The following is an 18,468-nucleotide window of genomic DNA, read 5'->3' as shown; positions in this document are numbered from 1 at the left end:
AATGTGTGCAAGCTAGAGTGTGTTTATGTGTGAGAGAGTGTGATTGTGTATGTATGTGTAGGTGAACGTAAAGGTCAAATGGTGTGTGATATCACTTCTGCTACCCTGGCCTGTCGGTGAACTGAAGTTCATGCTTGACGTCCAGGAGGATATGCAATAAACCCAGTGCTACAAGCCTCAGGTGACCCGGCAGGAGGTCCCTGCACCTCCACTGAGCAAGAGCTGTGCAGAGGGTGTGAAGATCAGCATTTGTTGGAATGGTAACTGGGAGAGAGAGAGTGCCCCATGAGGGTGTACCGCACATCTTGTGTTAGTATCAAGCTTGGCTTCTGAGATGCTCATCAGGAGGAATGAGATCCAGGAGGGAAGTGGCTCTAAACATGCACAGAAGCAGGCCTGAATCTAAAGACTTTACATTAGCCAGATTGAGTGAATGGCCAGTGAGCCCTTAGTGACGAAATATCCCGAAACCCCTCATTAAGCAGAGTGTTTGAGCAACTTCGCCAGTTGTAAAAGGAAAATAAAACTTTGCGACTTCGTGAATCTTTGGAATTTATTTTGCCCCACTCTAGGATACCAAATGAGTTTGATATTGCTGTCCACAACTAAGACATCACTTTAAACTAAATAGTGTGTTATGGGTTTTCAATAATCAGGGACATTGGATGTCCAGTTGGTCATTGCCTGCCAACTATCCCCCATTTAGCCATCAAAATATGATTTTTTAGTCCTAGATTTATTGCTTTTTTATATAGTGCAGACTTGGCCCAAAGGCATTAGAGCAATTTACAAAAAAGGAGGAAGTAAGTTCTGGTCAACAAACACCATAAACCATCATATTAGCACCAGGAAAGCAAGGAACAAACAGATACTACCAGCACAGATGTTAGAGGATAACAAGTAGGTAGCTAACTATAGTAAATCAGCAGTAAGAGCAGATAAAACAAATATTGTGTAACAGAAAAGACAGGCACTGGAGATGTGAGCAACAATCCACAATTTAATTAAACTTTGATGAAATCATAATCATATATGAATGAGAGCTGTGCTTACAATCATAGCTGATATTGTGCCATGCGGGCTGCTCCTCCATTAGGGCGGAGGAACGTCGCCCCACTGCTATCTCGCAGTGTGAGAAGTAGAAACATAAAATGGTATTTTAAATACCATTTTATGTTTCTGCTTCTCGCGCTGTGAGAAAGCAGAAGGCACAGTATGCCTGGTTGGGGGAGGGCAGGAGGGTATTCCTGGTTGAGGGCGGGCGGGTGGGCGAGTCCAGGAGGAGTGGCTTGCTCACTGTTGTGGGCCCTGACTGTTTGGTCGGCCCTCTGGGGCCAACCAAGCCAGTCATGCGCACTCTAAAGTTTCTCTATGTAGGCTGCATGCAGCCTACATAGAGAAAATGGCATCCCTACAGGCGCCCTGCTGGGCGCTGTCCGCACCAATCACAACGCTGCCATTGCAGAGTTGTGATTGGCTTAGGGGAGGGGTGGGAGTATTCCTGTTCCTGGAAAGAAGCAGGAAAACGCCAAACTCGGATCTGGCCAGGAGCAGAGGCGGCGCAGGACCCGATAAGGTACTTTTTTTTTAACAGCCCCCCCCGAATGAACCCCTGCTTCACCCTCCCCCCCCCCCACACGCGAGTCATGCGAGCCGTGACTGGGGCCATGGGTATGGAAAGTACGTAATTTGCCCAATATCAGACAATGTGGTCAAGTAGAAGAACCATGGGGCATATTTACTAGCCCTTATCGCCACCACAACATCACTTTTTCTGACGTTGTGTTGATAATAGGGGCTTCGCCTTATTTTACAAGGCAGCGTTAAGCCACTTAACGTGGCTTAACGCTGCCTTGTAAATAAGGCACCCTTTCACGCTATACTTAGCGTGAAAGAGGCGGGCAATGTGTGTGGTGGTGGGCGTTCCACTGGAACACCCATTGATTTTGACGCTGACCCATATTTACAAGGGTGGTGTATATATGGGGCAGCACCAAAATTAAGACCAGGAAAAACCTGGTCTTACCCTGGTGCAATGGGGAGAAATGTTTAATTTCTCTTCATTTGTGCTGTTTCCATGTGTGCTGCATTGTGCAGCACACATAGAAACAGCAAAAGGCCAATGATTGTTTATGTGCAAGAAGATGTCCCTTCCTGCACATAATCAATCATTAAAAAAAATTGCGTTTTGCAATGTGTGCCGCATTAAGCAACACACATAGAAGTTACAAAACGCCATTTCAGATTGTTTATGTGCAGGAAGGCACACCTTCCCTGCAACGCAGGCACCCTTGCACTATGGGGCAAGGGTGCCTGCGTTGGCACTAGGCGGGCTAAATTAGCACCAGTACAGGGGGAAACGCAGGGCTGCACCATATCCTTGTAAATATGGTGCAGCCTTGCGTTTCAGAAGTGGCGGAGCGCGGTGTTAAGCGAAGGAGGCTAATGCTGCGCTCTGCCACTTCCTCGTAAATATGCCCCCAAGATTTCAATGCAGGATTGTTCGGTTCAAGGATCATAACTTTCCCACCATAAAGCATTTCAGAAAGTAGATTGTAATACCAGGTGGTGTTGTGTACCCAATAGTGATATTTAATGTGCATTGTGTTCTAGTTCAGTTTTTTTGTATCACACACTTGCTGTCTGTGTTTTGCTGCATTCCAAGTACTTCCAATCTTCGAAAAATAAATGTGAGCAGAGGAGTGTATTGCAAAAGTGCACATGGGGAGGACGGGATTGAACACCAAGATTCATAATTGGACAGTTTCCAACTTGCTATTACACCACCCTCACTGCGGTGGCGGAGATTCTGATACCAAGGCCACAGGACTGCTCTCGCAGGAAACGCCTTTGTGTTGGGATCCCTGCCCAGATTCTTAGCGTGTGTTAATTAACAGCACATGTTGAGAAAACAGTAAAACTGGCATTAAATGTCAAGTCTCATAGTACCAGGGACATAACAGAGGCCCCTACAGCCCCACGTTGGTGGGGGGTTAGGGTTTCTTGTTTTGGAGGGGGCCCCCTCACCTTCTAAGCCATTGCATGCCTTGCAGAATGCATGCAAACGCATGGAATAAGAAATATTGAAACGCTCGGGAAAGCCACTCTGCTTTACCGAGCAGGCCCCTGCAGTGCAGGGGGGCCCAACCTCTCAGGGGGCCCCCATGGAGCCCATTTTTACGGGGGGCCATCATTTTGCGTTACACCACTGCATAGTACCAGGACTAAAACCTAGCCACAGAGCCAAGCCTTAGTCTCACTAATCAAGATACCCCAGGTTGTAGTCTCACAACTTAGGAGGCACCATAGTGAAAGTCTCAATAACACAGTCTCACTAACCAAGAGGTTAGCATTGAATATACAATGTATTCTTGTAGTTTTACTGATGAGATGAATAGGAGCGTGAAGAAGCCAGTGCAGGTCTGACAAGTGGACACAACACCACAGAGGAAGTGACTGACAACGAGCAGGAAGCAGAATGGGCCTAAACAAGGAAGCAATGTAAAGCAAGCAACAAAAAGCCATTGGGGCCTCAAAAGATGGAGTAAAATTGTGGCCTCATTGGAAATATGAACCATGGTGTTGTAAATTCCCTTTTGGACCCACTTTGGTTCTCCCATTGTTTTGCTTATTACACATTTTATACTGCCTTTGCTTTGCACAGCCACACATAACACATTTATTTTGTGCCATAATATTATTTTAGAAATACCCTGCACATGTTATTTGTTATTTAGTTCTTCTTTTCAGGATTCAGTCTGAACATTTAGTAAAAGGTCAAACAACATGGTGTACTGTTTTCTTGTGCCCAGTCAGCAACATCTCCTAACGTTTTAGACACAACACAGTGGCACAGCTGCTGCCTTACAACACAGTAGTTCTTACCATATACGCTTTGGCTGGCCTCCTTGGAAAACAGAGGGGAAAATTCCAGTAGAGAGACAGGTCTTGGAATGAGAGCACCAGTCTTGCGTAAACTGAGTTTACACTTATGATGCGGACAACCTAACTACAAATACCATGTATGGGGCCCGGTGCTAATCCCAGAGATCACTGATATATCCCTGAGCTTGCATAGAGAGGGTAGGCTTAGGTAGATATATCATTTGCCATGATAGGGCTGTTCCTTGTATACAGTTTGCTAGTGTTGATTACTCTGCTTAATTGTATATGTTTTCAAATCTCAGCACAAGTGCTTCATAACAGACTATGATAGTTTCTATAAATATTGTAAACTTTCTTTTGTGTCTTTCTTTTGTTTATTATGGACATGCATGAGTGAGAAACAAAAGGTGAGAATTTATTTCCACAGTTTCCTTGGGGACTAGACGGTCATGTTCTATGTTGCCAAATCGCCTGTTACTCTGGGAAGGTTAGGAGTTCAGGTAAGGCACTGTGAGCTAGTCGGATTTTGGCCTCAGGTACTGATGTGGTAGAGAGACTCAGTCCCTACATTTGGATGTTCTTTTATCCCAAGGCTTATTTCTGTTTCCAAGCAGAATCCCTGTGACAATGGAAAAATGTGGAAGGAGCCAGAGGAAGATGTATGTACGAAATGATGGGCAGGAGCTATTGAGGCAAAAAGTGGAAGAAGCTCAACAGAGGAAAAGACGGGCATCATCCATCAGGGTAAGAGTCCAAGAGAGAACGTGGTAAATAACGGGGGCACACATTAGACCAGGAAATAGGCAGGGCCCGACAGAAAAAGTGACACATATCTATAGGAATCCATTGAAACAGGAAGTGTGTAGGGTCTAACAGAGGAAGTTATGAGAAATGTGATGCACTCATCTTGAGAGGAAGTGGACAGGGCTGAATAAAGGTAATTACATTTAAATGGAGACACCCATTACAACAGGAAGTGGACAGGACATAACAGGAAGTGGTGGACAGCGTCCATCAAGGCAGGAAATAAGTAGGACCTAAATATTTATATGGCTGGTTAGTAGACAGGGCTGTAGGAGGGAGTGAGAGGGACAGCAAGCATCAGAAGAAGAAACATGCATTTCTTCCTGTGGGTGACCTGAGCTGTAAGTAAGTGCTCACAGCACAGCAGCATATATGAAATCTTATACCTTCATCTACTGCCTCCAGCAAAACTCCACGAACAATGTCCTCGTAAATGTTTTCCACGTGCAAGATGGCACTGTAGTCCGCAAACACATAACAGTCATATTTAGGAAGCTCCTGAAGGGGCAAAAAAAACACACATGTATATGCGTTAGAAAATGCAAATGCCAAGTAATAGCAGTGCAATCCATACAACTCGTCTCATACGTTCAACACGTTTAAACTACAAGTCCCAGCATGCTCCATTAATACATCAGGCAGATTGGCAGGCAAACTAACCCTGTGGCAGAGTCTGCAGCCCAGCAAAGCAGAGCTGCTGCCCTGGCCCAGGTTTAATGAGGGAATGTGTGAAGACCAATGTACACCTCACCATGGCCTCGGTAAGCAGCTTCACTGCCCATGTCAGAACCAAGCTCCTGCTGCCATTAACTTGCTCCAGTCCCTACTTGCCATGTGAGCCCATGCAACGCTTCATGCCCAGGCTTCACCTCGATAACAGGTTTTAAAGCTGCATCTTTGCCTGGCATTGGGTGCCTACCTGGCTGATAAATAGTTTCTTCAAGGGTTACAAGGCACCAGGGACAACTGTCTAAGAATGTTATCTCTCCAGTTGGCTTCACACTGTTTAAGACCAGGGCACAGACTTTTGTGGCAATGTGCCACTCCACAGGCTGATAAGTGGGCATCCTTACTGGTTGTACAGGAGCAATCTGATGCTTCATGCAGCTGTCTGGTTTCTGCTTGCCCTACAGACTGCGCGTGTGCTTCCTTCTCTAGTTTGTGCGACTCAAGGCAATCTTTTCCCTCTAGGAGTAACTCTGTTCAGCAGGGCACCTAAGCCAGAGATGGAACAATGCCAGACTTTGAGGAGGCAAATTTCCACACATGCATCTAAACGCAATTTACTTGCATATTCAAAGGTTACCCTATAAACTTGCCATGACTTCTACTCTCCTGGCTCAGCATTACCCGCCCCCCTCAGTTCTAGGTCACTCCTTCCACTCTGAATCCCCAGGAGAACTGTTCCCATCTTCCCAAAGTCCATCTATCGACCAGTGCAGTTCTACTGAATAAGAAATATGTATTAAGACAGAAACCTAGGGCAGTGATCTTCAAAGTGTTTAATGGCACACCTCTTGCATAAACCAATGACATCATCCACCCAACTTTATTCCATAACATGTAAACACTGCAAGCACGCCGAAGAATCTCAGTGGGGCTCAAGAGTACATGTTCTAAAACATATAAACTCAACTGAGCTGCAGTCGTGCTTTTCAATTCACCAGAATAAATGTAAGCATCTTAAATCAAAGCAAGCAAGGCACACAATTGATGTGGTATCTCCATATTTTAAATTGATAGACTAAAAAAAGTCTATTATTGTTTTCATATAATAAATCACTTATTTGTAATTAAAAACTATTTGTAAGCTAAAAGATGCTTGAATGACTTGAGATGGCATCTAACAAAATTGGATGTTCGTCCTTGTCTTTTATTTTTCATTCTATCAAGACAAGTTGGCAATCAGCCCCATATCCTGAGCAGGGGCGTAACCAATGCCTAATTTGAGCCGGTGTTTTCCGATGCTCAGCATCGTCACTTAATCATCAACAATGGCACTTTTCATTTATGGTAGGCACGGGCAGATTAAGTGTAAATCTAATTGGCCGCACTCTGCTCGTCCTACCAGCGTCTTACCCCAAAGCGTTGTGGTCCATGTAGTCAGCGTCGGCGGGTACGCCTCTACCCAAGTCTTGAGTGAAAGTAAGTGTTGCGTTAGCCATCCCTGGACACGTGTTTCGAGGTAGTTGCCTCTCGTCAGCAGGGAGTAGGTGAGTGTATAGGGTTGCTGCGTAGACTGCCAGAAAACGTTTGCTCAGGTAAAGTACCCCTCGTGGCACGCAGGTGCGTATCCATGAGCTCGTCAGCTCCACCGGCTCGAGGGAGCCTGAATATTAACATAAATCTAATTGGCCGCACTCTGCTCGTCCTACCAGCGTGTTACCCCAAAGCGTTGTGGTCCATGTAGTCAGCGTCGGCGGGTACGCCTCTGCCCAAGTCTTGAGTGAAAGTAAGTGTTGCGTTAGCCATCGGGCAGATGAAGTGATTTGACCAGAACCACAGGATGACGAGTCGATCCCGAGACTCAAACCTGGTTTCCAAGCTCCGAAGTCAGCATCTCTGGCCATTATGCCACACCCTCTCCCCACTTTCATAATTAGTAGTTGATTCTGTACTAAGCGGCACTAACAGGAGAAATGGGCTGGTGCAAGCCGCCTCCTGATGAGAGCTCCTGCACTTATTTGTTTACAAATTAACCACTGAGCGTAACGGAGGCCCCTGCAGCACAGGAGGCCCCTGATCCTTCATGGGGCCCCCATTCAGACCAAGACCAAATAACATCTGTGAGCTATGGCAGACTCGGAGGCCCCCCTAACATTTTGCATAACGGCCCCCTCATTTTGCAATAAGCCACCGGTCTTGAGTGACATATTCCGCCAGCTATTGCTTTTATAGGAACACACTTGGCATGCTGGGATTTTTTAGCCCCCACTTACAGTGCTAAGTGCAAATCTAGACGTTCCAACATTCGATTCACTGTTTTAAAAAAAACAGGTCTGCCCGATTGTGTTGCATGAGACACTCGGCCATTTAACTATGAACATATTTAACATTTCGACCATTGCTGACAGGTCAGATGTTCATTTTAACAAAGCACTAAAATAAACAAATGCCAACTTGCTATTGGCAGAAGGATACCCCTACAAATGCGGCTGCCCTGGCGCCCGCAGTGCGCCCTAGAAGGGCGGGCCCCTTAGTGCCAGCCAGGCACCAGCCCACCCCCCTTCTGCTAGGGGACCACTCGGGGAGGAGTCCCCCCACTCCTAGCAGCCAGTGGCTGCGGCGCGCAGGGCGTGTCACTTCCGGGGCTCGAGGAACGAGGGTGGGGGTAGATAGGCCTCCCCCACCCTCTGTCCTTCCTCTCTTCATGCCCTGGACACGCCGTCACCACCTCTCGCTCGGGAAGTGTCCCGTGGTGGTGGCGAGTGTAAGCCCTGCCCCCCCATCCCGTATCTCCCCTTTCGGGGGATCCTGGTGGGCGGCCCAGCCTCGGCTGGAGGCTGCCGGGGGTCAGGGAGGGGAGGACACGCCGTCTGCCCCGCCTCTCCACGAGTCCGTGCCGATCCGACCATCCGGTGAGTGTATCTCCTTCCCCAACCTCCTCCCTTCACTAGTATGTGCGGCCGGTATCGGCCATTGCCCATTCCTGGTCCACCGAGGGAGGGGGTGGGGAACAGCTCACGGAGCGGGTTCCTGTGAGAGCCAGGCACCGGAATGCTCCTCGGCCGGAGATGCATCGGGCAACCAGAGGGGGGCCTGGAACATTCATGTCCAGCACCTGCCTCCCCTTCCCGCCAGCTGCCCTGGAGGCACCTTGGGTTGGGGAGAGGGCAGCGGCAGCGGTGATTTACACACAGGTAGAGAGGCGCATCGCCCCAGCAAGTAGGTTGCTCCGGTGGATATTCCGGACTATGCGGCCGCAGGTGGGGGGGGGGCTAGTGGGGAGATTGGACTATACATGTGCGGGAGCGGTGAGGCAAGCCGGGTCAACCGCAGGCCCCCCCAGGGACCCGCAAGCCCCTATCTGCAGCCCGTATGTGTTCGGAGAGGGGATGTGGTCCGTCGGCTGCGCTGCCATCTATGGTGTAGGAAACCAGGGTTCGAGCCTCAAGGTCGCGTCCTGTGATCCTGGGCAAATCACTTAATCTCCCCGTGCCGGAATATGTAATGTAAATATGGTGCTCATGTGCAGCTGCCGATTTTGGTGCAGGATACCTGGGTTCGAGCCTCGAGGTCACGTCCTGTGATCCGGGGCAAATCACTTAATCTCCCCGTGCCTGAATATGTAATGTAAATACAGTGCTCATGTGCAGCTGCTGACTTTGGTACAGGACACCATGGGTTCGAGCCTCGAGGTCGCGTCCTGTGATTCTGGGCAAATCACTTAATCTCCCCGTGCCGGAATATGTAATGTAAATACGGTGCTGATGTGCAGCTGCCGACTTTAGTGCAGGAAACCAGAGTTTGAGCCTCGAGGTCGCGTCCTGTGATTCTGGGCAAATCACTTAATCTCCCCGTGCCTGAATATGTAATGTAAATACGGTACCCATGTACAGCACTCCAATACCTTCGGGTCGAGTTCACGCTATATAAAAGATGCAACAAAAAAAAAAAACTAAAAAAAAAAAAATACCGCTGTTTCAACTTTGGGGTGTACGAGTTTAACATTACAGGCAATGGCATTTTCTTCATGTGGGGGAGGCCTCGCCCGCCAGCAGGTCGGGCCTCACATGGTCCCAGCATGACTGGGCAGGTGGTGCCAACGGGCGGGGTGTAATCCTCATGTGTCACGGTGGCTAGTGGTTAAGGTCTTCCATTATGACGGTAAAGGCTATGTGTTTAAACACCGTTGTTCCAACGCTTGTGGTGTACGAGTGAAACATTAGAGGAATGGCACTTTCTTCATGTGGGGGAGGCCTCGCCCGGCAGCAGGTATTAGAGGCTGCGTGGGCCCGGTTGCAACTGCCTCGCCATTACCTGGGGTGCCCAACCTCCAGGTCCCTCCGCATAATCCTAAACTCTGAACAGGCCCTCCTCCCCCGGCCAGAATATGGGCGGAGTGCGGCTGCTGGTGTGGGGGGGGGGGATCTGGGGGCAGAAAGACCACTGACCCGCTTCCTTCAGGCACCTAGTGGCTTCGCTAGCATCGGGGTACGGCCCCCCGCTCCCTCCCCCCCCCACAGTGGAAGCCAAGTTTGGGCCTCGAGCCCCTGCTGGCCGTTACCGGTATCACGCGGGACTTCCGGAGATATTTACCTGCCAGGGGTGAAGGGGGTTTCTACGAGGAGGCTTCGTAGGTGAGATTTAGGTGGGATTTGCCCCACCCCCTCCACTTTTTTGGCGACTCCTAATGCCTCCTGGCGATGCTTCTAGGGCTGGTTGCTCCGGGCTCCTGGACGTTCGGGCAACATGAGCCGGTCCAATATGGCAAAGGTTAGTGTGCAGGGGGAGGGGCTGTAGTGGTAGGTCGTGTTCCGCAGCATTGAAACCGGCAGCAGGAGATGTGACCGCCCGCGTGATGGGTGTAAATAATGGCGCCGCTTATTCAACATGTATTGTTGTTCCGAGGAGGCTCTAAGCAAAGTAGCAGCCAGCAATGACTTTAAAAGATCAGAGACGGTCAATTACATTAGACGTTGTGCCCCCTGGCTCGGCCCGCACTGAGCCTTTGGTTTCTGGCGCCCCATCACGGGTTATTCACTAGGCGTATGTGAGGCGGTGGAGTTATGTCGACACCAGTACCCCCCGCTGCCCCCCCCCCCCTGTTTTCTTAAGGATCCATTGGGGGGTGGGGGGAGGCAGTCTAAGCGGATTGGTTATTGCAGCCATTTACTGTGTCATCCCCGTGTGCTGCACCTTCCTACCAGCATCTGGGTTCTTACGTTGCTCCGGCACGTGGTGGCGCAAAACAGGCAACGTCACATGATATATATTAGTGGTGCGTGTTCAGTTAGGAACACGCTTAGGCGGCCGGACCATTGGTCGCAGTGCCCTTATCTGGGTACTGGGAGCATTTTGTTTCAAACATGTGCTCACTTGCCAACTGCGATTCACGTCATTTGTATGTCTACCCCCATGCGGATATAAGTTAATTGGGGCACTTGTGTTGCTCAGGTACGGGGTTTCACAGAAAATGCATGTGGGGCCAGGCCTCGTGGCGTGGGCCTCCATGATCATTAGCACCCCAACCCAACCCATACACCACCCCTGATCCCTGGTTATAGCCGCCCTGCCTCCCCACCCCGTAGCCACCGAAGACCCCCGGCCACCATGTCCCGATGTCCCGATGGCCGGCCCGGGGCCCCAGCGAAACCTAGACCCTAAGCGCGCCATGCCCGGCCGAGGGAGAGGGAACCCCCCAGGCAAGACAGGGAGGAGTAGTCTCTGTCCCACCTCTGACCTCCTCTCAATAGAGGGTTTCGATCGCCTTCCGGGCCTCCCAGGGAGCTGGCTCCCCGCATGCTGGGTGTCTGGAGTCCCTCCCGGCCCAACTTGAACGGATCAAAGAGCCGTGCGGCAGGAAATCCCAACACACCACCCCCAGACGCCAAGACCCCTCTCTGTGAGGACGCCGGACTTCAAAGAGAAGAAGGCGTATAACAGGGGGTGCTGAGGGGACTGGGGCAGAGAAGACCTGGAACTAAGAGAGCCCTGCGGACCTGGCCGCGGCTCGACGAAACTGGAAAGAAGGACGCTACCTGATCCTTGGAAACCATTTGAGCCCTGCTGACATCGTCGCGGCTCCCGAGAACACTAAGAACACCGGAGCTCTGCTGAGAGACTCGCGGCTCCCCCCGACCCTAAGACCATCGGAGCCCTGCTGAGAGACTCGCGGCTCCCACCAATTCTCAGACCGGCTGAGCCTGCCGAGTGAATCGCGGCTCCCCGAAGATCACCCAATCGACAGTTCATTCCCGCCGGAGCCCTGCGGACGTGGTCGCGGCTCGAGAATACACTGGTCCGGCTGGACCCGAGACTGTACCGTGTCCCCCGGCTCGAGGATTGAGAGCTGTGCGAAGGATACTCGGCATTGACTCTGAACCTAGAACTGTCCCGCTACCCCAACCCCCCCTGTCAAGGAATTACCAAGCTTGTTGTATCGACCAAAGACTACCTTGCGGATCATAAAAATCCAAAGAATCTTAGATAAAGATCTCCGTCTACTGAAACCTACTGTGTGGTGTCCCTTTGTCAAGCAGTGCCAGCTCAGCGCGTGCGATCCTAAAGTACGAGACCCCTTCCTGGAAGGGCCTCCCTGCCGGTGCTCGTCCTGGTTCTGGGAGAGGTGGGTCACGGGGTGGTCAGGAACGTGTTCTGTAACCCCCCTGAGATCGCCCCTTCCAACAATGCAGCGTCACAGGATATGTTTGTGGGCGGTTCACCGGCACCATTTGGCTGCCGGATTATATGGGCGCAGCGTCCTTGCTAGGAAGAACAGCCCTAGTTCAGGCATAATGGCAATAAAGCGTCCTGCTCATGGCCATTTTGTTGTCACAGTATTACATCTCTGTGTCTGGTCAAAAGATTGAATTGTTAATAGCACACAGGATAGGCGTTGATGTCACCGCGGACCGGCAGCTGCAAACTCCGGGGTATCCTCCAGGTCTTCCGGCGTTCGTTCTGCAGGAAATGACAGTGTATGAGCGACAGGCAGTTATCAGCCTACATTATTCACAGAGTGCACCCAAGCTTCATGTAGGATCCGTGGGTAAGGTGGGGTCCTTACAGTGGTGCCTTTGAGAGTGACCAGAGAAGGGGATTGGTTGGTTGTGGTGCCTTTACTTGGAGTTGGGATGCTCGGTTCAAACCTTGGCTTGTCCCGTTGGCGCCTGGGGGGCGCCGTGGGGGGTGCGCTGTGTAACAGTCTGTCTTTGACACCGGTTAACAGCCCAATGGTGGGACAGTATAATTTTACACACCATATAGAATCAGGTACCATGTACACTGGGTGGGCATTCCCCTGCAGCCAAGGGCCGGTATCAGGTAGCTTCAGCAAGACATATCCTCCCGCGCTTTAACCAGGGCAGCTGGCGGGTGGTGGTAGTAGTTGTCAGCTAACAAGTGTGCTGTGGCGCGGATAAGTGTGGCAAACACTGCGTCAGTGCCAAACGGCGACAGGGTATTTTCGCCCCTTTGGCATCCCAAAATTCAGGAAAGGGCAGGTATTTGCACACATTTTCCTCTCTGGTTACACAGACTTGTCTGCCCCCCCCTCCCCCGGTTATCCAGCTGTGGCCTAGAACCAGACAATAGAAGGGACATCTTTTGGGACTGGGGTCCCTATCACATTGATAGCCAGGCGCTGGGGTAGATGTACCATGTAAGGCAAGGTCACCACTGGGGTTGCCCCCAAGTTCTGGGGTCAAAATGGGTTGGAGCATTAAGTCTTCAGTCCTGGGGTAGCATCCTGCAACCCTTCAATCCAAGTAAGGACAGTTAGGATAGATAAGTATCAGTGAGTGGGTAACATACACTGGCTAGTCAGAGTCATCGTGCCCCGGGGGCATGCACACTTTACAAATGCACAAATACACATAGAGGTATGCCCGGGGGATAATGGTGCGCTCCTTTAGATCCCCATGACCTAGGCCGTGTGTGGCATCTCCCACATCAAAGGTTAGGCAATATATTACAGACAGTGCGCCCTGTATCGAATCAGCAGTTTCTCTAAGCGGGTATGCCTAGGGGGCTTCCCAGAGGGAGCTGAGCAGTCGCAATTTGTATAAAGTATATGGGATGCAGGGCAATTGCTGGGGTGCAGCCGTGCTCAATGTTCATACGCCGTTATGGACATCGCCGTTATGGACATCCATGTGCGCATTGATTTAGCAAGGAAAGGGACGGTGCCAAGGTTAAGTATAACCCTTCCCGCCCTAATAGCTTAATTGGCTAGCGGGGGTAGTAACGGTCTCCTAACAAGTGAGCTGCTGTCCCAGAGACCGGGGACACATGTGTCCAGCCACACACGATGCCAGAAGGGCGGCATCCAGTGTGATCAGCAAATAGGTGGGGAATCTTGAGCCAGGGTGTCTGAAACTGTCCCGCCCGGAGTGGGTCGGGGCTGAGTCTTGTGACGCAGTGGACCTTTGCGGTGTGAAGTGTATAGTGCTTGGCACAACTTCACAGGCACAAAGGGCGTTTTGCTTCTTCAGACACAGCTGATCAATGCTAACGCCTAGGGCTACTGGGATATAGATGGGGCATCATCAACCAGCAGGGAGGTTCCCTTGCATATAGATTTGCAGGAGGCTCTAGACAGGAGAGCTAGCGGGCAAGACTATAGCTATTTTGGTGGGGGGCTCTGGCGGCGACGGTGGCCGCCTCCAGAGCTGTGGCGGAGTTACAGGGCAATCTGGAAGCAAATGGGTACCAAAGGGTACCTCTGCACGGCACCATAGGGGGTGCCAGAGCCCAGGAGCCTCATGGGAGGTTCCTGGAAAACCGTGTCGGCGCCCCGTCAGTCCTTCGGGCGGTTGTGGACCTGAACAACCGGGAGCTTGCCTTGCAACGCTCCGCCCTGAAAGGGGCGTGAGTAATAAGGGACCGTGATCCGGGAAGAGGATCACCGAATGGGCAGTACAGACGGGGTTCGCCCCAGTGCTGCTTGGCTCATCAGGCGGGCAGGCGGCCCAGTTGGTTGCCTGCCCTTGGATCACCCGTAAGCTAACCCCCCATATTACATAACGGTGTATGTAATAAACCTGCAGCAGTTTCTTACCCAAACAAAACATTTGTGTTGTGTGTTTTATTCATGTGTAAGAACATGCATGCTATTGTGGGGGGTGGGGACTTTTGCCTTCTGCTGGCGCTATGCACTGTGAGAGTGAGGCGTACTTGGAGTCCCTCTTTTATGTTTGTGTGTTTAGGGGAATTATTCAGGGAGAGGCTGAGTATTCCTCTTTGCGAGAACTCCACACCCCCCACATCCATTCATGCCCACCAGGTGGGGCTGCTCCACAGTTTGAGGACTGTTGGCATATGACTAATTTCGCGCAACCCTTTATACAGCTCCCGCTACATACTGCGTTTTGTATTTGTGGCTGAAATATTAAATATAGTTACCGATGAACAAACTCATTGGTGCAACGATAAAAAGATGAGTGTGTCTGACTGGGCTTTACATCTGTGAACTTCTAGATGCACTGATCTCTGCAGCAGGCGCTGAACCCACAGAGCTAGATTGAGGGAATCCACATAAACATTCCACACTCACCCGCTTGCAATCGGCCTCCAGGCGCTTCAGCAGGAATGGAAGAAAGATATCAACCAAGGTGTCCCGGGCGAACCGCCTCCTGGCGCGGCTGCTGTCCGAGTCAAATTTCTGCAAATTAAAAAAACTTGCTGCAATGGGTACCAGTTAAAGGCCAAACAAAACCACTTTTAAAAACAGTTTGTGATCACGAATGGAAAAATATCACGCGTCCTCACTTGCCTGTGTACCAGCAGTTCTACCACACCCAGGGGCATATTATCAAGGACGGCGTTAAAATTATCGCTGCTTTAGCGGCAGAAAACTGCCGCTAAAGCGGCGGTAATAGGCTTGATAATATGCCGCAGAGAATTCCAATAGAAGTCCATTTTCTGGTGTGAACATGGGCTTCTGGGAATTCTCAAGGGCATATTATCAAGCCCATTATCGCCGCTTTAGCGGCAGTTTTCTGCCGCTAAAGCGGCGATAATTTTAACGCAGTTTCTTGGTAATATGCCCCGCAATATCTATGTTCACTTTGAGGCCTCGTGAATAAAAATGTAAATACCAGCATTTGTAAAGCGCACAGCTACCTCCGGAGAAGTGTCCTGGCGCCGGGGCTGTCGGGAAGATTAAGCGAGCTATTGCCCAGAGTCACAAGGTGCCAGCACCAGGGATCGAACCCTGAGCCCCTGTGTTCTGGAGTCAGCCACCCTGACCGCTGCACCACACCTCTTCCCTCCTACAAAGTTATTTTTAACAGTTACAGACGTTTGGTAAATCTGAGGGTTTCTGACCACTAATACACTTTCTGAAATTCAATATTCCCAATTATGGTTCTGAAAGGTTGTCTGAATCGTTAAATGGGTTTTTGAAACTATAATGAATTGGTACTTGTAAGGGGCGTGTTTAGGGCGTCCCTTTCACATACCTATTCCTTATAATAAGTATTAATATTTTGCAACCAAAATCCGATCGAAAAACAATAATTTACCACCAACTCAAAAGAGGTGGTAAGTCATTCACAAACAGGAAGGGGACCCCTTCGCCTTTGTTAATGTTGACATTTTTTTTTTTTAATGCACCACTTTCTACTCCTACAAAAGGTTTGTGGAGCTTTTCATTTTTTTCAAAAAGTATTGGATTTTCATTTAAGGAAGACTGGTTACATAAAAATAAAAATTGCTTTATTTAAAAGCAGTCACAGACATGATGGTCTGCTGACCCGAGCAAGTCACCATTCCTGTGGTTGTGGCCAAACGTAGAGGCTAGGAATTTGCGTCCAACTTCATGCCTATAAATGAGGTAGGGTGAATTGCGATGCACTATGATTCGGTATTTTGAGAACCGATATTTTAATACGTAGGTGGGTACGCAAAATACCGATGCATTCAGTAAAAATCGGTGCGCAAATTGTAACCACTATTACAAGATCCATTTTAGTGCACTTCAAATAAATCACACATTTCAAATCACTATTAGTCACAATTTATGATTTTTTATTTGGAATCTTTGTACATGAGGCTCTTAATGCTCACAACTTACCCTCTTAGCTGACATTGATGACTTTTTCGAAACATCACTGGTCCCAAGGCCTCCCTAGAGTCATGAGTTTATATACTTATGCCAAACTCAACAGTTGAATTAAACATATGCAAGTGGTTTGCGTTGATGTTCTGCTACGTAGACAAAATGCTGGGAATGTTAACCTTCTGTACAGCAGAGGCCGTGCACACTTGGAGGCAGTCACGTAGCAAGGGTGTCAAGGCCCCTAATGCAAGCAACAAAATAATCCTCACTCCCCTGAGTGTGGTAGTAAAACACAGCTATAATAGGGGTGCAGTAGGCCCCTCAGATCCTGGTCCCTAGTGCCACTGCACCTGCTGCACATCTGCCAGCTACTTCTCTGGTTAGAGGTCAGGCTTGAATATTACAGTTCTATATTAAACATATTTAGGGTTTCAGTGGGTTTAGTAGCTTAAGTTGAAGTATGTGTAGTTCCTCAGTGTGGACTTTTTTGTGTCAAGAGACCTCTAGCGGTGGTGGGCACCTTATAAATATTGTTAATCAAGCTCATCGATTCTTTAGACATGTACACTCTTTTTCTCTCCACATCTTTTTGAAACACTCAATCTGCATATCTCACACCTTAACTCTTTCCTCTTCAGCACCGTTTTCACTTTTTCTTGCATGTACTTCCTCGCATCTCCTTCATTCCACCAATCCCCCGAACACACAACACACCCACTCACCTGTAGGCACTGTATTTTCTATAACTTTCAACCTGTCAATATTTTGACAACTGTGTACCTCATTCACACACTTTCACATATAGTGCCAACTACATCTGGCACACCTGACCACTGCTCTTTGTGCTCTGCAGAGAGGCCGAAGATTGTATGAGCATACACTCTTGAACCACTTTGTGACCGACTGACAGGCGGTGTGAGAATTTGATCTGAACTCCACAGCTTTCGATCGTGACCTACCCACAACCGGAACTCACACAGCTGCATAGGAGCGACTCATTTCACACTACACACTGTGAATGAGCACCATGTTGCATGAGAAAACTAAAGAAAACACACCAACCTGAAAAAGCATATACTGTTAAGGAATGCAAGAGTAAGTAAAACGTGAAATGTGAACAGGAACAACATCCCTCGCAGTGTTTGCTGACTGTGGCTGTCGCTAGTGGTGGGGCACAAATGGGGGGGGGGGCAGGACATTATAGGTGCGGCACCAGCCCAACCAGGCCGCACCCTGCCCCCGAGCGACACTACTGTGAACAAAGCCAGGTTGTGCTGTGGGACACCTGCCCAGAGTTGCTATGCCAAACCGTGTGCTCACTTACTTTACAGGAAGCATTAATAAAGGAAGTGACATCATGAGATAAACCTCATACTCAGACCGAAGCCACTGCAGTTATGTGCAAAATACAGGACCAATTGATGTGGCTGAGTTCATTATTAGGATGAAACTGGAGATGTAAGTGCTTAAAGTCTGTATTATGAGTGTTGAGTTCACCTATAGGTATTTAATTAGCACATCTACTCAATAATTGTGCATCGGTGACAGGACTGTCTGGGAGGTCCCCCTAAAGTGCTAAAAAAGCTCCCACATATATTTAATGAAGTTTATGAAATCATGAATCTTCTTGATAAATAATAAATTTTACTTTTGCATAGGCATCAATTAAAGGGAAGAATGTAACACACTAAAACACGCACTGTGAGACCATACTAATGGCTATACATGGCTAATCAAATCTCTGTTATTTTAACATAACAAACGTGGGGTTTTGCAGGTGTATCTCATACACAAACACAATTATTTCATTTAGACCACACAGCTTGTCATGCAAGTAGACAGTGCCAATTTATAACAATTAACTCAATTAACTCACAGTGTAAATAATAGAACACATGATGTACATGTCTTTTATTAAATATCCAATATGGAAATGTTTCAACTTTCCCTTGGTGTCAATAAGCTTCTGCAGGATAAATCACTATTCAGAGAAATTCGGATGCAGCCACAAAATCAAGAATCAGTGCTTAATTTGTAAAAAAAAAAAAGGGCCAGGG

The 18,468-nt window shown here is 49.1% G+C and overlaps 1 protein-coding gene across 4 annotated transcripts in view; it reads right to left on the bottom strand.

The window, feature by feature from the left end:
- NIBAN3 (niban apoptosis regulator 3) overlaps window positions 1-18,468 on the bottom strand; it is a 119,540-nt gene that overhangs the window by 16,843 nt on the left and 84,229 nt on the right. For all 4 annotated transcript variants that reach the window (XM_085654275.1, XM_085654272.1, XM_085654273.1 and 1 more), the window contains 2 exons: window positions 14,906-15,013; window positions 5,076-5,187 (listed from right to left, as the gene is read on the bottom strand). In XM_085654275.1, the coding sequence (XP_085510401.1) occupies window positions 5,076-5,187; window positions 14,906-15,013 (220 nt within the window). The remainder of the gene's footprint in view (window positions 1-5,075; window positions 5,188-14,905; window positions 15,014-18,468) is intronic.

Source organism: Triturus cristatus, chromosome 4_1, assembly GCF_964204655.1.
Source record: "Triturus cristatus chromosome 4_1, aTriCri1.1, whole genome shotgun sequence".
In the NCBI taxonomy this organism is placed as follows: Eukaryota; Metazoa; Chordata; class Amphibia; order Caudata; family Salamandridae; genus Triturus; species Triturus cristatus.
This window is presented reverse-complemented; position numbering and strand designations above follow the sequence as displayed.